The 22,311-nt window shown below is 28.4% G+C and overlaps 1 protein-coding gene across 1 annotated transcript in view; it reads right to left on the reverse strand.

Moving 5' to 3' along the window:
• The window catches only part of bma (SCY1-like protein bma), a 229,393-nt gene that overhangs the window by 39,062 nt on the left and 168,020 nt on the right, over nt 1-22,311 (reverse strand). Inside the window, exons 7-13 of the mRNA XM_088187622.1 lie at nt 19,464-19,609; nt 18,610-18,740; nt 15,090-15,204; nt 11,068-11,213; nt 10,842-10,995; nt 4,142-4,391; nt 3,681-3,817 (exon numbers count right to left, since the gene is read on the reverse strand). Of these exons, the coding sequence (XP_088043748.1) occupies nt 3,681-3,817; nt 4,142-4,391; nt 10,842-10,995; nt 11,068-11,213; nt 15,090-15,204; nt 18,610-18,740; nt 19,464-19,609 (1,079 nt within the window). The remainder of the gene's footprint in view (nt 1-3,680; nt 3,818-4,141; nt 4,392-10,841; nt 10,996-11,067; nt 11,214-15,089; nt 15,205-18,609; nt 18,741-19,463; nt 19,610-22,311) is intronic.

Raw genomic sequence — 22,311 nt, forward strand, 5'->3', positions numbered from 1 at the left:
TAAAGTTTCGATGGGCCGCACTTAAACACGCATGCAGCTTATCATATTATTACAAATATGTGCTTCGTAAGATTTTATCCCAGACTACATTTTGAAAGTATGCAAGTGTAGTTTTTGGAACCCTCTTAAATTTATATTTTATTTAATTTTGAGATCCTGTTTTCCAGAGCTATGGGAATACTATAAGGTCACCCCGATTCATATAAAAGGTGGCAATTACAGGCCAATAGCGTTGCTTTCAGCACTTTCAGCACAAAATTATTTGAAATTGTATTGCATAAATACATTTTTGGCATTTAATAAAGTTAATCATGCTTTACTTAGGTCTAAAATCTCAAATCTATTCTCAAATTATTTGACCAATAGATATCAGTTCGTCAAGTATAAAAACTCTTTTTCAAAGACATCTACTGGAGTACCTTAAGGGTTCAACTTGGTTTCATTGCTGTTTTTATTGTTCATTAATGACACAGTCAATTGCAAAAACGCTGGGATACAAATATAATTTTATATAGAATCACAAAAACCTTTAGATTAAAATGGAGTATTTGGATATTTGGGGATTTTAAATTATAGATTCTGGTTTAAGAATGCTGTAAAATATAAAAATGCTGTAAAATATAACAATTTATATTTTTAGCTGTTGAGGGTTATTTGTCAATAATAAATAATGTGAAGAGTAAAGAGCTTAGGTCGGACCCTTGAGAAAATCCCGAAGGGGTGAAATATGATTATGACAATCATCCGCCATAGATGGTACTGTCTACGATCGTTCAAATTACTCAAGATTAATCAAGTTAAATTAATATTTTTACTAACGAGTCTAAGACCTTTTCAAAATCAGTATATATGACGTCTATTTGTATTGCAGCATCAAGTGATTTTGTCACCCTTTTGGTGAAAGACAGAAGGAATGTGTATATGTATATTTTTATAAATAAAATAAATTAAATTTTTAATAGCATTTTTTTTTAAATATAAATAAATAATTTACTTTCATAAATAAATAAATAAATTTTATATTGACACCTATGGATCTATAATTTGGATTTTTCATCACTTTCATTTAATTGTAACAGACTATAAATTAATTATGAATATAATTAGAGCCGTAGCAATTATTTGACGCCTATGGAAAATGGCGCCATGTTACGTCTTATTTGTATTAATACCTAAATTGTACAAATATAATTAAAAAATTGATTTTATTATGAAAGTTTTTTTTAAAACAGTAAGAATGAACTCGATTTTAAATTAACAAAACCAATTATAACATAAACAAAGTGAAAAATATTCATAAATTTTCATTTAATCGATCTTGTAGATCTCAAATATGTTTTGCTTATTTTTAATTTGTCAAAACTTTTTTCAGACGTGTCGTATCATTGTCAGAAATATGCATATAGCTTGAAAAATATTTGAATAATATTTTTTACATCCCACTGACTAAGTACATTCAACATATCTATTTAAATTAATAATAGTGCTTGGATCTTTATTTTCTAATATTTTTTTATTCTGTATTAAAACGTTTCAGGTTTTATATGAACTTATTTTAGCCTATTTCTGGGTATGCCGCCTACAATAGAATTCCTTTTTCGTTTATTTATTTTAGTAATGAAAAAATTAAGCCTTTACCGGGTAAAAAATCATTCCGCAATCTGTCGAATGCAGTGAAAGGGTTTTTCTAATTGTATTATTACAGCATTTATTCTATTAAACTGCAACACGACATTTTAATAAAATCTAGTTTTAAAATTTCAGAATTTAAAATTAGCAAATTGATTATAAAAAAATATTTAAAAAATAGAAAATAATAAGGAGTTATGAACAATGAAGAACGAATCAAATTTTATCATATTATTTATGTATGTTTATTCTTGATTTCTCGCGTTTTTTATCCATTTAGGATATATATTTTAGATGCGTATATCTCGTAAATGTTCATTCAAGCAATTTATTACATATATTTTATTTATATATTTAGATTGCAATTTTATTTATATATTTAGACTGCTTCAATTTATTGTTATTTTCACGCTATGAAAACATGGCAGATCTTAAATATGCATAAATGAATTGATCAAGAAGTTATTAAAAGGTACTTTAACTTTAACTTAAAAATTGTAATCGTGTAATCTAAATATTAGAATACCACCAAAATGCTGTTACAAATTTTATAGTGCACAAGGTAGTGTCCAAAAATGCAATGAACTGTGAAATATTTCCATTGTTCGACATAATTTATTTACACACATCTGTTTTAGCTTAAAACTGAGAAAAATAAGAAACGGCATCATAGACACAACGTATATAAATCATCTTAGAACCGTCATAAAAATTAGATAAAATTTGTTGAAATCACTATGGTGGGAATTCGGCTTTTTTTCATGTTAACAAAATTCATATTTAAAATGACATTCTTGAATTGATAGACACTAAATTTCTATTCAAGTCAATAATATCTAATTTTAATTTTCATTACATTTATGGATTGAAAAAATGCCGGTATGACCGAGAGAAAAACAGTCAATATCAGTATTACCGGTATTGACATTTAATTATTACTATAATAAATTGATTAAATGATTCACCATGTTTATGATTTTAAAAACTAAACTATTCATTGACTATAGTTTTGATATATTTCATATTTTCATTAAAATTCTTTCATTAATTATAAAAAAAATTGAAAATTCAGGCGCATATCTTTATTTTTTAGAGCAAAAAGTATTTGATAAAATATCGTTTTTGATCACTACTTCTGTATACCTCCTAAATTTTTATATCAAGGGCCAGAGTACCACTTTTGATTAAATTGCAATAAAATATACTAATCATTATTTTTTTGAGATATCGTTTTCAACAAATAATATAACCGGATTTAAAAAAAAAATTTTTGTAATACCGGTATTTAATTTTGTAATACGGGTAGTATTAAAAGTGCATTTTTACCGCAATATTGCAATCTATGATAATATTTTATTTTTAGGTTAGAAACATCGAAACGGACAGGACAGAAACTCATATTATTGATTTAACAAAACTTGCAGAAAGTAAGTTAAGACGTGTCTTTGAATAAATATTTAAAATATTATAGTAGAAGCTGAAAAAACTGCTACTATTCCTAATGTTTAATTCATCTTATTTTTTATGAAAATAGATGACTTTTGTGCCTTTTCAAAGATCATAAAATAAAATCGTCTTAAAAATCAGATCAAAAATACATCCCTAAAAAAATTTGCTTACTCTTCCTAAAAAGCAATCTTTCTACTTATGTACATATGTATATCAACTTAACAATAATGGCTCAATCCTACTTTTAAAAATATTATATAATTATATTGAAATATGTTAAGTTATAGTAACTGTAATTATTTTCTTAGAAAGCTATAATTTTTCTTAATAGCTATTTTAATTTTAATAGTAGCGGGAAGGAATCTTTAGTGAGTCTTAAAATAATAGTAAAGGGTTATTATTTCAATGAAGGAGCTTATATATATTGTACAAACTATTGGCTTTCTTATTAAACAAAATTGAACTGGGAAACTCTGCTGCATAGAATGATATGTAAATCGATAAAAGCTCGCGTATTTGGTGTTAATGTGTATAGTTGTTGTTATTGCATTATTATGTATCAAATAGCATACGTATTCATTAATTACAAAAGATAAACATACCTCAATGATGATACTGAACTGCTCTAGATTGATTGATGGATTGATGGTTTGCGGCATCAGCAGCGGTATGACCCTTGTCGCCATTAAGCTGATAGTCAGACCGTATTTTTTATCGGTCATCATCAACTTATAAATGCCTAAAATAAACGAAACTCGTATTCAATAATTAAAAACTATATAAAACAAACGTTAGACACATTTAAAATAAAACGCTGTACAAAAAGTAAACCCAACAAATCGCACGCTTATATTTATTTAAAATGTTAAGTACGCACAATACAAAAAAAGTTTAGCGCGATATCTCAATAACTATTTGTTGAACAAAAATTTGTGATTATGTTCAAAAAGCTCGATTTAAAATTAAAGCATCATCAGCGGTACTCAAGTTTCATTTAATAATATATAAAAATATTTTTATAATTAGCGATTTTAAAAATACTGTCTTTTCCTCCGATACTTACTTACGACTCGGACCGCTATTTTGGGATCGTTCAGCCTGACGTCCCAAAGCAGTGGCAGAACTTCGTCCATAATCTGACTCTTGTCCAGGCGGTCTATGGTGCGCTCTATACACTTGAGTACGCCTTCGATTATATGCAAATCTCCCTGGTTCTTCTCGTACACGTTCTTTGTCTTGGGGATTATCATCTGGCGAACGGCATACTCGTCCAAGTAGTCGGATATGTCGTGCACGGCGTCCAGGGCTGCACTCTGCCACAAAATAAATACGGTTCAGTAAATCACGTTTAGTATCGTGTATAAATATAATCGCTACTAGGTAGAAACACAAGTCGGCAACCTTTAAAACCACGTAGGCGAATGTTTAAAAATAGATTAAATTTTGCCATTTTAAATACATTAATGAATGATGAAATTTTATTACTAATTTACCATCAAATGCTCTTTTACTTCTCTAAGAAAATATGTTAGTTAATATTATTGTGAAGCTTGAAATGTTAAGGTTTTTTAACTTATAAAAAATTACATAAATTTTGATTTTTATTTATATATTTTTTTTAGTTAAGTATAAAAAATATAATATATTATACATAATATTTTATTATTCATTTTTTAGTTTACGGAAGTGTTGTGTGCGCAATTTTCGTGCCCGCAGTTTTTGTTTGCGCAATAATCTACTGATACATAAAAATAATATTTAGTACCAGGTTTCAATTTTCTTATTATTATTTATTCAACAGAAGTAATATTTACAATATTTATGTATAACTTTTACTTAAAAGCAAAAAAATATTCATTATCAGTTTACCATAAAACATATATTGCAGTAAAAATATGTTTTAAAAAAAAAGTATATATTATATAATATTTCAAAGTTTGCATTTTAAATATGCGATCCTGACTTAAGCTAATGCTGTAATAAAGCGTTAAATTATCTCGTTTATTATTTAAGGAAGATTGATTAAGACGAAGCGACTGACTTTCGAGGCTTAGTCTATTACTTTGTTTGATTGACAAAATATGTAAGCAGACAGCTTGTTATATTTATTATTAAAAGCAGTTTTTTGTGTCGGCCCACAATCTTCCATAGAGAAATTATAGCATTTTATAAAAAGCAAGTGGTGAAAACGCACTAAGTCAAGATTATTTTCGGTTATAAATCACTTTTTTTCATTTTATTGGAATTTTTAAAATTTCTCTACAAATAATTAAAATTGCAACTTTAATTAATATATATTTTCTTGATATTTACAATTGTAGGAGGAAAATTTCCAAGTTTGGCTACACAAGATAAACCGCTAGCAATTCTAGAAGGACGACTGGAAATACAAAGCTTTGTCAATATTATGCATGAAAGTTAATAAATACGCCACAAATAATTATAGCGATAAGAATAGGTATTGTCGCAAAACCGCTATTTCATTACAATATCCTTCGAGATGAGTTTATGAATAGATCCTTATTACCTTATTATTACGCTATAGAAAAATACATCCAGATACATCTAATAATTTTATCAATGTAATTTGATGATTCAACAGTAGGCCTTAATTTAAAAAATATGTACCAAAGACGACGGCGAAATATACACATTACCCAAGTGCTTGATTTTTTTGACAGGGCTTTTTAAAAAAATAATCAAAAATAAAATTGATAATTTTAACAAGGAATCATGATATTCGAATAAAATCATATTATTAGTACGATATATTTGATGAGAATTGCTTTAAAGGAGAATATATCAAAATTTAAGAATAAATAAATACTAGAGGATAAAATTTTTTTTATTACGTTTAATATTATAAACTAGGTATAAAGAGTAAAGAAATCAAGAGTATCCATGGATTTTGATGCTGCTCATAGATAGACAATACACTGCAGAAATTTGCTTGTCGGTATACTTGTTTAATAGACAAGTCTATTTATTGTACAGATCCAAACCATATTCGATTAAATGTTTGTATGATATGTAAAACACAATTGCGCATCAGGTATCATAGAGGCTTAAATTGCCACTAAGTCCTACTAGTGTGATTTCTTGGTTTGTTTGCATAGTTCATAACGAACTTTATACAAACTGCTGCTTTATAGCATCTGGTATGTTCGAAAGCTTGACATTTTAACACTGCTTGATCACTAAGGTGTTTCTATTTTTATTTACGTATTTTGCAATAAATTAATTTTGTATATTAATTTATTATTAATAATAAAATTAATCTAATAAGGAAAAAAGCTTTATTACTTTATTGATTATTTTTTAATTTGTTTTACTAAGTATATTTATAATTATTCAGTAGAAAAGGTCCAACTTTATTTCACGACAATGTGCAACTAAAAATCGCATGATTGATCCTATAACTAGTGAATGATTTGGGCTATGAAATATTGCATTATTCACGGATAATATTAAGGTGAGATTCAACAACGTGAATTTATATTTTTTATCATCTCTTGAACTAATAATTTCATATCATATTATTCAATCAATTATTTTTCATCAAATTTTTATTGAATTATATTATATTATAATTGTTTTTTGAAAAAATATTCGTTAGCAAATAAATTTATAAAAATATACAAAATAAGCATCTTCATTATTAATTTATTGCGTATAAATCATTGTTTTTAACTAGCATATATGAATATTTTTGATTAGGTTCGTTTTTTTATTTTTTACTATTGCTTTCTGTAACTAATTAATTTTTGTTACAAAGATTTAAAAACATACTTATTTTTTAAAATTTATATCAGCAGTAAAAATGATAAAAACGAGGATTACAAAAAAATTGCATATACCAATTAAACTTACTATAAGAGTAGAAACCAGGGTTGTGGGGTCGTTTAAAATTTTACTTAAATTTTTGTAAGATTATTTTTTGCCAACATATAACTAGTAGCAATAAAAATAATGTCGATTAAAAAATCATTGAGCAAAAATTATTCACTTATTAAATTGATATATTTAAAAAAAGTAAGTACAAAAATTTAATTTAATAAAAAATATACAAAATTTTAGTTATTTTTAAAATATTTTTTTATGAAGTTAAGCCTTACCAAATTACAGTCTGAAATAAAATCGGCTAAAATGTGTCACATCCAATTGTTGTAAAAAAAAGTGCTGAACGGAAAATTATAATAAAATATTAGGCTTGTTGAAATGAAATTATGCTGCAGATATTTAGTGGGAAATATCTCAATCTATCATGTGTTATTTAAACAATTGTGTTAGCTGTGAACTAAACTGACATCAGTTAAGTTAAAAATGGACTTGCTCTACTTTACAGAAGTTCAATGACTATGTCATTGTAAAGTTTTATTGATATTTTTGAACTCAGAGGAGCGATTGAAATTTTTCTCAACATTCAGCTCTTTTTATATATTGGCTCTGAAAATTAGATTTTGCTGTAAATATATTGGAATTTCTTAATTAATTTAACCTGAAGTAATTTTGATGACAACTGGTGTAAGTTGTTGTCATTAATGTAAAACTGGTACATGCATTTCTTATGGAGAAAAAATTTAAAAATGAGTGAAATCTCTATTTCTACAAAATTTGCGATGGAAATGAAAAATACATTTCGATTGTTAAAAAATCATTCGATTGTAAAATTGGGAAACCTGCAATTTAAAATAATAAAATTCTAAAAGGCATATTTATTAACAGAATTTTCTGAACGTGTCTCTCAGGTGACGAATATGGTGTATCAAGATGCTTCGAGATTTATATATGTATTTAACAGAACCTATGTAAAAAATCATTTTTAAAGATAAAGTACTTAAAATCATCATCTTAGGTCAGCATTTCTTTTTTATAGGAGTTTCTTTAATATGGAATGCTTATTACTAAGTACACGCATTTTGAGAAATTTGTGATGATGCCAAAATGTATGATATTCAGCCTTGGCCATAATAATGAGGCAACCCTTAAAATGGCGTGTAGCTCTCTTAAGATGCATCGTCTGACAGATATGCTTTAGCAGGTAGATTTAACCGTAAATCTAAGAACTAAAAATTATTGCAGGTCAAATTGTTCAATTTTGCTTAAGTGCAATTTTATTTGTCGTTAAATTTTTTTTACTAAATTATTTATTTTGAATATTATATAATAGTTTAAAAATTCAAAAATAACGAAAATTAATTGAAGCTAAAAGAGCGAATATAATTTAATTGCATATTATTGACCGAATATATCGAAAATGAGTAAACACATTAATTGTTCACGATACGCTGTCCAAAATGCTTTGAAACGGTTAAAAAAATGTGATCAAATCAAAGCCAGGAACTGAAAGAAAACAAAAGACTGCCTAGGAAGATCGAATGTTGGTTCGTGAGTCGAAAACGTCTTCAAATTTGGCTATAAAGTCTCTGTAAGTGGAGGACCATCCATATTTTTGCAGATGGTGAGAAGAGAACTTAAAAATGTGGAACTCAAAAGTTGTAAAGACCGACATAAAGCGTGGCTTTCAGAAATAAATATAACTCGATGGTTAGAGTTTGCTCGAAAACACTGAGATTGGACATGTGAAGATTAGGCGAAAGTCATATGGTCCGATGAATCCAACTTTAAAATAATTTTAAACTGAAATTTTTTAACATAAAAAAATGTTAAAAACCAAATTTATTCAAAAAATTTTAAAGCAAACATTTTTTAAAATAAAAGTACTTTTTTAAACATTTATTTAAGTTTTGGGACCCTTGGTTTAGTACACAAGAGTGGAAGAGTCGAAAGAATATCTAATGCTTGCACTACACTCTTAGGAAGTTGTCCGAACCGAAGTTCAACTGAAGTCGGCCGAGGTCACCGACTTCCGAGTAGCGGCCACACTGCCACAAATTTCATACGCCGTCTGGACGGCGGCCTTGAATGACATTCGCACGGCGGCTGCTGTCACGTACAGCTGGCATTTTTGCGCGAGATCGAAAAATGTGCCAAGTAATCGCAATTTTTAAATTGTCATAATATTAAAATTACGCAACTGAAAATTATAAGAGTTTGTGTGGGCACTCACTAATACAATATCAGTAAAAACTTTTCGGTCATAAATATTCAATTTACGAAAAATCTTTGTCGGTTTTTGCAAAATGCCATAAGGCATAAAAATGATACTTCAGAATACGAACACCACATCTGTGACTATCCTAGAATTTGTCGCCATCGATTCTAAATAAGAATTCGTTATGGTGTGACATTTATATAAACTGATCTAGGAAAATACATAAGGATATTCTAAATGACTTTTTTAAACAAAATCAGGTATCACTAATTATTTTTTAAAATTTAATTTTATATGAAAAAAAATATAATAACGATATTTGTTTGAAAAATATACTATCAAAAATATAATTAATTCCTTCTGGTGCCCTAAAATATTCAAAGATGTTACTAAGAGTCTGTTGAAGTCCACGATAAGCATGTGGTATTATAACTTGACCACGTGACCACGATGCAGCGCTCGTCATGCGGGTTGATCATAGGACGCTTACGCGCATACTGAAATTGATCGAAGTTACTCGTTCTATCTCAGTTTGCGAAAAACCATATCATTATCTCTGTCACTCTCGTAAAGGGGAAGTATCTCCCCGCTCGCGCTCGAAAGGGAAGCTCCGACTTCGGTCCGTTTGCCGATAATATTCGGAAGCGCTCGAAGCTGGCCAAGTCTACTGAATTACCCCCACTTTACCTGTCGTTCTGGGCCAACTTTGGCCAGCTTCCAGAGAGTGTAGTGCATGCATAATAGAAGAACTGATTGCGTAGTACCCAAAGTAAAATATTATGGCGGAAGGGTTGCATTGCAGCAGCAGCAGGGGTAGGAAACCTGTACACTCTTGATGGTAGTATGAATAGTAACATTTATATTTTAATGTTAGAATCCACTTTAATAGATTTGTACTAGAAAATATTTCCAAGCAAAGACCAGGCTACCATCCGATTCCAGCAAGAAAACGCTCTATAACAGACTTCGCTAAAAAGCATTAGTTTCCGTCAAAGGGTTCGATGATTTTAGGATGACCTACACCCTACACAATCACCAGACTTATATATTATAGAGCATTTATAAGCAAAATTAAAAAAAAGGTTGCAAACCCAAATTTAAAACAATAGTAAATTTTAGAAAGCATTACTTTATTTTTGAAACTCACTATAATTTTTATTTTTGCCCCCCCCCCCCCATTCCAAGTTTGCCGACCTCTGCTCTATACTACAAAGAAGTAAATTTGTTTTACGTTGACAATAATTGGATTTTCGTCCGAAAATATATTTGGTTTCAGGAATATAATTTAAGTGTGACTAACCGAAAGTAGATTATGAATATTAGGTTTATGTATTTAAAGTAGGTAATATTAATTTGTTTCAATTAGTAACCTTAATATTTTTCATAATATTTAAATATGCTTTTCAATAATATTTTTCAATTTTATTTATCATTACATCTAGTTAACCAATAATTACATACTTCATTTCGCTTCATTCCTTGACTTATTAACAGTAAATGTATTCTAATAATTATGTATATTATTTTCTATATAAAATAATGTGAAACAATCATATTTATTTTTGCAAATAAAGAAATTAAGATAAAGGGAATTCAGAGTAATCGTTCGTAGTTTATTACTAAATTGTTATTGCTCTTCCAGAATTAATTAGTGTATGGGTGCAGTCTTAAGTAATTAAAAACTATTTTATTATTATTAATGACTAACCTGTATCTGAACAGTAGAACTATCAAACGCGTTGTAAAGCAGCGGCAAAACGTCCGATCTTATCTCTTCTTTTGGAGTCTTTTCTAGCAGACACTGCAGATGTTCCAAGATGGTCACCGAAGCTTGTATAGACTTCGCAGATGAAAAGAGCGACCTAGACGTACACACGCCATGCAAAATATATTCACATAAAAGTAATAATATTTAAATCAATTAAAACACTTACTTTAGCGTCGGTACCATGTAATGTTCGTACTCTTCCATAGAAGAATTCTTAACCATGTACATCACTGGTACCAGAACGGCTCCCAAGACTTCTCCCATGTCTATTTCCAGTTGCAAATACGGCCACACGTGTTGCCACCATAGTTTCTGTAATAAAGATTATCCATGACCAACTTTGATAAATTAAAAACATATTGCAATTATTTAACATTAATTTTCGCAAAGTAACATATACACATACATTCGTTTTTACATTTTTTCAGATATATATAAAAATATAACACATTCCTGAATTATCGATATCAACTTTAAGTACCTCTATGTACATATTATAGATAAGTGAGCAATATATTTTTTTCGATCGTAAAACATTAAATCATATATCTCAATAGATGTGTGCTAATAATTGATAAACTGGATAAATAGTATCGAAACTATATCAAACTTGAGAGATAGTTTCAAGAATAATTTCTTTCGAGAAAACCAAAGTAAATCAATTTTTTGACAAATATCCTTGTTTAAATTTTGAAATCGGTGAAGCTCGTTATATTATTAATAAAATAGATAGATACACCTGCAGTGTATTTGGTACTAGCAAGGTTATAACCAATTTTTATTTATATTTTATGAATAGCAATATTATTTAGCAAAGTAAAAAAAACTGTTCATCCATCTGGAACCAAACGTTTCCTGTAAATAGAAACATTTTTTTAAATATAAAAACCCAACAAAATTCACCCTTTAGCTAGAAAATAATTTTTTTACGTAAATGTAAATGTCAGAGCTGTCATCGCACTTTAAAATTGAATTAAAATAACATACCAGAGATACAACAAACCAGTGAGTGAACAAATGTACAGAATAAATAAATAAAACATGGACTTAAATACGAAATCGAGAAGTATTATTATTTTTATTTGATGGGGTTGAAGGCACGTTCGTGATTTGTTGGTGAATTGTTGGATTAAATATTATATATAAATTATGTTGCGTTGTATTTTAATACATTATAGGGAGAATTTAAAATCATTATAATTTAGATTATGATGTTTTAAAATATGTAAATTATTTACATTTGCATGCAAATCTTACTACAATATATATTTATTTATGTAAATCTACCACTATATATGTAAAGCTGAAAGTAGATCTTTCAATACTAGTCTTATACTAGTATAATTAAATAGTTAATTTTTTTAATATTGTCTTTGTAAGCTGCAGTATTTTTGCCTATTTTTAAATACCTGAAATATTTTTACATTCATAGAAAATATAACAAACTCATTTATATTTATTAATAGTTAAATAATGTTTGCCGACACATTAGCGTACAGAAAGTAATTAGCCTTTAAATAGCAACAGTAAACTAACATTTTCCATTTTCATACCAGAAAATGCGTAACAATATTTGCTATATTACATAAAACATTCAATTAAGCACAAAAAGCCAATGTACATATTGCTCGAGAAACTATAACATATTTCAATGGTTCGAGATCTTCAACTAAATATATTATAATTAGCATTAATTTTTTCCTCTTAAACTATAACCACCAACGTTTTATTTTATATACTTATTTTAATTATGTAGATAATATATACGAAATTGTCAATATCAATATTTGTAAATTAGTATATGTTATGCTTGTAAATAAAAAAATAAGTATAAAACACTACAGCGTTATGTACTTGAAAACCTTAAAGACAAATTGGCAACCATTGAAGGTTGCAGACAAATATTTATTTATTTATTTATTTATTTTAGATTAAATTAAGACCATCGTGGCCTAACAGGTTACCCCAATGCGCCACGATGGTCGAAAACAAATTTTAAATTTATAAAACATAAAAAAAAAAGTATATATACATAAATATAAAAATACTTAAACATAACAAAAAAATTATAAAATATTAAAATTAAATGAAATAAACCGGATCAGCTCCTCGTAGCTGACATTAAATAGGTCAATATGTAATGCCAGCGTATTAAGGAGCCGGATGGCCACAGCCATAGGCGAGTCGGCAAGTGCGGATGTCCTAGCCCTAACGGTCATCAAAAGAGGTCTCGATCGTGATTCTCGAAAATGTTCAGGAACCCAAAACTGGAATTCCTCGAGAATAGCTGGATTGTCGACAGCACCTTTTAGTAATTTAAAAAAAATGCTTAGCGATATACAGCTTTCTGCGAGAACTCAGCGAATCATATCCCAACGCTCCTAAAAGAAAGGCGCTGGGATATAAGTACGGATAATAACCAAATGTCCTTTTGTAAAGGTATCTTAAATACCTTTTTTGAATTTTTTCCACTAAAAGGGAATATTTGGCTATTCGGGGATTCCAAATTATAGATCCCGATTCAAGAATGCTACGAACTAAGGTGTCATAGAGGATGCGAATAACTGACGGATCGTCAAAGTGAAAGGCATTCCTCATAACAAAGCCGAGCATCTTGGAAGATTTATCACAGACGTCGTGTATGTGTAGAGAGAACCTCCATTTGCTCTCGAAAGTGATTCCGAGATCTTTAATGGAAGTTTCTCTAGTCAAAATGTTACCACCGAGATGGTAGAAATAAGCTGATGGCGAACGGGATCGAGAAAATGACACAGTATGGCACTTTCCGACACTAAAGGGCAGACGGTTAACGGAAGCCCATCTCCACAGATAGTCTAAATCACTTTGTAGAGAGAAGGAGTCCGCAACAGATCGAATGCATTTATATAATTTTAAATCATCTGCGTACAGAAGAAAACTTGAATGTTTAATTGCAGTATTTATGTCATTAATAAATAACACAAAAAGCAGAGGTCCCAGATTGGATCCTTGAGGAACCCCCGAAGGGGTAAAATATTCCTTTGACAATCGGCCACCATACGTTACAAACTGTCTACGATTGCTCAAATAACTTGAAAATAACCGAGTTAAATTATCTGAGCAACCGAGGTTCGACAATTTTTTTAATAATAACTATAATATTATAAATATTTTTTAATAATAACTACAATTTTTTAATAATAACTACAATTATTTAATAATAACTACAATTTTTTAATAATAACTACAATTTAATAATAACTACAATTTTTTAATAATAACTACAATTTTTTTAATAATAACTATAATATTATAAATATTTTTAATAATATATAGTTAGTGTATTGTAAAAACATATTTTATATATACCTTAGCGTAGTAAAAAAAAACGTAAAGAAGCTTCTGACATTTTAGATAAGCTGAGTAGTAGGAATATATTGTGTTTATGTGGACTCGAAACTAATATTTGATAAGCACGATTTAAAAGCTTGAAATGCATTGAAAAAATAGTTTTATGCTATTAAATACAGACGATTTTAGACTAATTTTACCATATGTTTGCTTGGTGTGGAGTAACACCGAAAACATTATTTTTTATATTTGATTAATTCCAAAGGTTTTATCAAATGCGTTATGATTCTACTTGTACAGAAAATAAATACACCAATAAAAAAACAATTTGCTGCGCATTAAAAAAATAATATATAAGCTACATTCCACGTATTTTTGTTCAGCTCCTCATAGCTATCACGGAAATCATCCTTGTAAACATCCTGAAACACCACCCTTGGGCAACTTAAAAATACTTCAAGTAAAAACTACGCCAAAAATCGAATTTATAAGCCATTGACATTTATTTCAAATTTAATATTTAAGTTCTATAGATTTTTTTAAGCAACAATACAACAAACATTTTTAATAATTCATAACATAACCCATTTTAATAGATTCAGATCCTTAACTAATGATATGTCGGTCTTTTTTAATACTGTTAAAAGAATATTTATTAAAAAACAGCATTATAAAAAATTTAATTTCAGGTCATAGTTCCAATTCAAATGTGTGTTTTTTTCCTTGAATTGTAATTACTTACATACATTATTCAAGCAGGATTTCATATATTTTTAAGGATAAACATAAATGTATTTAATGCAAAAATAACGTTTATGCTTTAACACATCATATAAATTTTTAATATAAAATACTTACACGTGGAACGAAAGGAAAAACCTCCATCATGGTCGTACGGTAGAACATCGATTTTTGGTTTGGTTCCTTCATAAGCAGCACATCTAGGGCTTGTATGGCTTGAACGGTTGTCTCACTGTGGGCACATTTTAATTAATGAAATTATATGAATATAAATTAAAATCGTTTATTTACACACACACATTTTAAAAAGGGATTTCAAGTATAATTGTTCAGCCTCATTTAAGTGACCGTTATGTTCAGTTGCGTGATATTGGCTTTTATTTGTCGCTATATTTTTTTTAATATTTAAAAAAAAAAGCGAATTAAGTGAAGCTAAGATGGCTAACATAATTTTATTGCATTCGTATAGACTGAATATATCAGAAATTAATAAGCACATTAAGTGTTTACATATTTTTTGCGACCACTGATGTAATACACGTCGGATTGTCGGAGAATAATATATAGCTAATTGCTTAGTACGTAAAGTCCATTTTTGATATTCACGGATATTTAACGAATCACTTATGCTTTTACAAATGTTTTAAGTGCTCGTAGTTGGCTGTTTTTTCTAAAATAAATTGATATAATACGCTATTTTGTGTAATATTTATTTGGTAAAAATCCTGCCTTTTCAAATTTTAAGGCTTAGTTTTTTTATTCAGAACATGGAGCTTAAACGTGAACTAACACAGATATAATAAAATACATACGGCATTTACGACCAAAGCAAGGCCCACTGTTAAAACTTTAATTAAAAAAAACGTTTTTAATTTGGGTTCACCTAGTATTATTATATACATATATACATATGTATATACCTGCTGAATCATAAATCAAAATATTTTTTTTTTAATTAATTTGTTTTATGTTACATATATAATAAAAAATATTGTGTAAAAAAACAAGAAAAGTTAAAAATAACAAGAACCTCAGTGATATAATAAAGCAAAATATAATGAAACTGGGTTCGTAAAAGACAAGAATTAAAACGTAAGGCCGAAAAAGATCTACAAAGCGACAGATGTGTATATATTATATATGTATATACACATTTTATTAAAATAGGCAAAATTTGAAACCACACTTTAACTTAACGTTTTTTTGCTTATCCCCTTTATTATTATCTTTAAAAGATTCCTTCTAACATAAAATGGATATTTTAACAACTCTCTTTTTGCACGTGTATTTTTTTTTTATATAATATTATATTTTTCTTTAAACGTTACAATTCTATTGTTTGTGTTGTGTGCTTTATAATATATAAGTGTCGTTAAATATCAAACTCGCCCAAGGTATAAATATCAAACTTGCCCAAGGCCTTCTATATCACGTTAAGGAATTCTTCATTTTGTATATAATATTATGAAAATATATTTGTATATAAATAATAATAATAAACACCTTTTTTTATTTATATATTCATTTAGTTCTGGCCAAATGTGTAGTGTGTTCAATCTTCAATTCGATCAAATTTTACTACTATATTATTTATTTTCGTATAATGTTTATAAATAATAATAATTTAATACAAATAGAGCGCTTTATTTATTTTGTATATAATTATACATCATAAAATACAATTTATAATATTAAATTATATATTTTTAAATAATAAATAAGAAGAAAACCTGTAAATATATGTTTTTCTAAGAAATATTCCAAATGAATGTTGAACTTATTTAAATGTTTTTTATTTTTATTTTTAATGTGCAGAAATATAATTTACTTTTAAAGATTTAACTTTCTCTTACTCTTAAGTATTTTTTGCCAAGACAGGTTTGCATCAAATAAAATAAATCGTAGTTAGAAGGAGCAAGGTCAACAGTATGCGGTGGTTAAGACCAAATTCCTTGATTTTATCAAGAGTTAATTTCGCCAAGGGGATTGTCGTTTTGTATAAATATTCCACTTATGTTGACTAGTGCAGACTTTTTTTCAACAAAGAGATCAACGATACGTACATTAAAAAAATATGGAAAGCTAAACGAAATAGTGGCAAAAATATTCTACCCAAACATTAAAAGTTGTTACTGAAAAAAAAATTCATGAATCGAATTATTTCCAAGCAGACGGAAAAAAATTTTGAAAGATTTTGGAGTCTTACAGACTACAATACTTTACTTCTAAGTGGTTTTATACAGAAGTGTGCTAAGAAAATAATGCGACCGATAAATTACAGGGAAATGCAAAGGACTTGCAGTTTAAAATATTATTTAGATATCAAAAAAGCAAAAATTTTAGTATGCAAAAGATTTTCTTAAGACACATGTGGACCGTACTCCTAATATGGAGAAGGTTTTCGTGGTACAATGGAAAAAGTAAAACGCGCGATGGAGCACACTGAGAGTTTTCCTCAATCAGAAAGCCATTATACAAGGTCTCACAAACCAAATGTAAAGTATTTAAGCTTTGAATTAAATATAAGAAAAATGTATAATTTACAGTTATTCTACTTTATGATGTTATGATATAATAAAAAATCATTGATAATCGCATTTTTAGAATTTGAGTTGTAAAATGACATATATTAATCTTCTTATATATTATATTTTCTGTAACACATGGAAAATATGAAATAAAATAAGCATCTAATTCTATCGCTAATTACTAAGTGCGCAGTCAAAATATGATATAGAAGTAATGTCGTTTTTTTAACATATATATATATGTTTAAATAGTTAACTTCGAATTTTGAAGTAGTCTACACTAATTTGTAAATTTTTGTGTCGTGTACTCAGTTAATAATTGTTTAATGACAAAAACTACACTTCTACCTTATAGCGAATAATGGTAGAAATTTGTCGTTCGAAAACATTTTTAGAGGGCTGAACATCGTATGAATTTTATATGAAAAAAATGCAACAGCTGCTATAAAAAATATTTGTGAAATTTGTGGTGATATTTAGGATGTCAGACAATACCAGAGATTGTGTAAAATATTAAATCTGGTGTTTTGATTTATTGGGTGAGCTGTCAATTGGACCACAGAACTTGGTAGATAAAACAGTCATAAGAACTTAAATTAAAGTGTATACAACAAACATCGAAAAATTATCTAACAAGGTCGGTATTTCGTAGTCAACTACCCAAGGACTTTTAAAAAATATTGGCAAGAGCTAAAAAAAAGGTGTTTGGGTTCCAAATGAATTGTTCGATCCCTACAAAACAACGAAGATCAATACTGTTTTGCATAAAGAATAATAATTACAAAGATCACTGTAGACGAAAAGTGGGTTCTTTGCATAACTATGTTAAACAGTGGCTATCTCATGTATTGTAGAATTGGCGATTTCAACCCCTAAAAATTCAAATTCATATGGAACAGCTGACTTAGATATTTTTTGTATACATAATTATACACAAATCCAGATTAAAACAGTTATTTAGAGTATCAATCGAATTTACATTTTATTTTAAATTTTAATCCTTGTATGTGAAATAATTTTATAGATATAATTGTATGTTTTGTTGTTTTTTTTTAAGAAAACAATAATAAAGAGTTAAATAAATATTTTATAGAAGCAAGATGTATTACTTGAAGTATTTAATGAGCGGAAGCAGTTGAGATGTCGGTCGTACTCCACAATCTCTTGACATCAAACGGAGCACGGCATCTTGAAGTGGAGGTGGTATCCTTGGAAGAAGCAAATGCACTTGATCGGAAATCTGCAAGAAAAATATGTTTATTATTTAAATACATACTTTGTAAATATATTTTTATTATCATAGAACGTATCGATTGAAACTATTTTGTCGCCGGCTTGATTAGTCCTTATATTTTTATCATACGTTTCTTATTTCTCCCAATAAAAAAAAAAACTGTGAGGGGCCAGAATTAAAGATACGCATTTGCGGTATTTCATTTCGTTTTTGTTCGAGTTTATGAAGACGTACTTCAGTTTTAGAAATTTAATAAGGGGATTGAGAGACAACTCTAAATCAGGAAGATTCATAATACTAAATGATCAACAATTTGCCATTAAAGATACGCCCTTGGTTGGTCAATCCTTCCCATAGCTATAAAACTTCGTAGGTAACTTATCGGTACCCTTAAAGACTTTGCACCATGGAGACTAGGCCATAAGAGAGCCTACCCTAAAGAGTCTGTAGGTCTTATATAATCATAAATATGACGGTTTTTAAAAGCCTAATGCATAATAAGTGACACGAAAGATATTTAAAAAAAATCACAAGGAACCAAATGGGATTTAAACACACGACGGTGCGCGCTGAGTGCCAACATATATAAACAAGCACCTACTTCGCCTGTATACAAATTAAAATCTAGAATTTTTTTCTGGGACTGTATTAAAAAATAAATATAGGATCTATTTAAAAAATGTTTTGTATGTGGGTATGTCATATTTTGCAATTATGTAAAATACTTACTAATTCCATCTGTTTCAAGAAGTTTGATGATGAATTATTCGCTTGAATGAGTGGACGTCCGTTATTAAAAACGGCACAAATAGTCATTCCTAATGAGTACATGTCAGACAAGACAGTGTACTGTGATAGCTGTTGCACTTCAGGAGCTGAAAAAAATAATTATTTCAATTAACTGATCTTTATTAATAATAAGTCTTAAAAACAAATTTTATAAAACTTTCTTCGACAGTAATATGAAACAGTGCAAATTATTATTACAATAAATATTAACAAATATACAGTTTGCATGTTTCTTTCGTTTTCAGATTATACACTAATGTTATTAAGATTTTAATTAACTCGGATTATCCTCTAAATATCATTATATTTACGTCAAATACTCAAGTATTCACCTGTGATTAAATTTACTAAGAAATTTACGATACGCAAATAATCCTAATATTATATTTATATATGAGAGGTAATTAATATACGCTTGTCTGTTGTAGAACATTGTTAAAACATTTTTTCAAAGCTTTTTTTTATTAGAAATAATATATAACTAATCTTTTTATTAAAACTAATATTAACAATTAAAAAACACTGTCATAATCATAATGAAACGTTAGATTATGTTAACTTACTCATCTCTAGAATCAATAAATACGGTTCTAGGAAAGGTCACCGACCGATAAATTTGCCGAATGGAAAATTCCCGGACCCGCAATTCGTCAAACGGAAAGTTCACCGATTATATAATTGATTGTCGATAATTTATTTAATAAAAACCATTAAGCGCCAGTTAACGTATTTAATTTAATCGTCATTTTATCCGTCGAATACACAAAAATTTTAATATTTATGTAACTATTGATCTAACTTCAATGAAATTTAAAATCAAGCGATAAAATAATGATCTAGTACGCTTCATCGCCACTGTTTCTTCACCAGCCATTTCATTTTATCATATTCTTATTTTTTTTGCTATTCAATTTTGTAAGCTATTCTCGTTTTTTATTGTCTAGGTAAATTTTATAATTTAAGATAGTTGACATAAAATATATGTATTTTTGAAACATATTTAATAAAAGAATTATACTTGTTGAACTATAAATTTTGCCTATAGGATTTAAAACTAAAGAAAAGACTAGTTTACAGAATTATTGATTAAAATATAATCGATTTTAATTTAATGTGTATAATATGTTCACGTATTATGTATGTAGTTGTTTTGTATATCAGTTATATACACATGTGTTATTTTGTAATTTAACGTTATTATTATTTTATTACTATATTAACGTATTCACAAATTTATAAAAACCTTTTATTCTATTCAAATAGCTATTTATACAAGTTTCTGTATATATAGCTATTTGAATATGGTTCCACATTATTGTTTATTTAAATATTGTATACAATTATTTTACGTTGCATTACAATAAGAAAAAAATAAAGCTTAGGTTTTACCAGACAATTCGATAAATTAAATTTGCTTAAATAATAAAAAGATAAATAGCTTTCATAATTATGAATTAAAAAAACAATGGAAAAAAGAGTTATGGTAATGATAAAAATAATTAATCGGCCGGCGATGAACTGGCTGGCGAAAAACTGTCGATGATTAAATATTTATTTTAATGCTTCATTTTAAATTTCATTGAAATTGGACCACAAGTTACACAAATATTAATAGGAAATTATATGTATTAGCAGGAAAAAACATATTTTCCATTCAACAAATATACCAATCGGTGAATTGCTGTCAATGAACTTTCCAGATACCGATACATACGATGATATACAGAAAAAATATAATAGTTAACCATATCTTTAAACTCAAATTTAAGTAACTTTAGATATATTTAGTGGTTTATATTAGTTTCCGGAAACCTGTGGTTCAAAATCAGAAAATTCATCTAATTTCTATTAAAAATAGAATTTATACGAATATTTTTAAATTATTTTTACAAGTTAAAGTAGATTCATAATCGAATACATGTAAGTTGGGATGTTTATGTTCATGCAATGCTAGCTGTTATCCATTCAATGTAACTACACTAATGGTTCTTCCCATTAACAATTCATAAACATTGTTGTTCTAGCTGTGGGAATAACGGGAACCGAAAGTCGACATATTTTTCAAACTTAATCTTTCAGTTAGGCATATTCTTCAAATCAAAACAGGCGTATTTTTATTTCGGTTTTGCTTGATGGAGTTACTAGACTTAATTTAATTTATTAAGATTTAGATTAAGATTTATATTTAAATTTTATATAAGAGATTAAAATATTTTAATCTTTACTGTATTATTAGTGTAAAATCTATTGTGAAAGAATATTGTTTGTAAATAATATTGCATGTTCAGGCGACCACACAAATAGGTCCACATACAAAAAAAGGCAATTGTCTCATTGTTAATGACCGTGACCAAAAACGGTCATTCATTAACAATGAGACAAATATCATGGCACAAGAGGGATTTCTTTTGACCACACAGCACGAGTCGCTAAGAGAATCTATAGAATATAAGCCCGGACTCCGATGAGGAGAGGGCAGACGGCCTGAGGCAATAAACGGGCAGAGACGAGCAGCGACTCAGACGATCTACCAGCAGCCATTCAGAGAATCACCTACAGACCAGAAAATCATTCCTGGAACTCCCGAACTACCAGCCGTTCAAAGAGTCACACTTGACACTCGTCGCACGCAGCCAAAAGAGCCCAGAGCATCATCTACGACCATCACCACCTGCGCCACCTTCACGTTCATCGCGAGAAACGTCACACCCTAATCGTCTATTTGTCACATGTAAATATCACTTAATAAAAAGTTCATCTAGATTCACACAAGAGTCTCATTGGCCGC

The sequence above is a fragment of the Plectrocnemia conspersa genome, unplaced genomic scaffold, assembly GCF_051122295.1.
Source record: "Plectrocnemia conspersa isolate PC_06_02 unplaced genomic scaffold, ASM5112229v1 ptg000006l, whole genome shotgun sequence".
NCBI lineage: Eukaryota > Metazoa > Arthropoda > Insecta > Trichoptera > Polycentropodidae > Plectrocnemia > Plectrocnemia conspersa.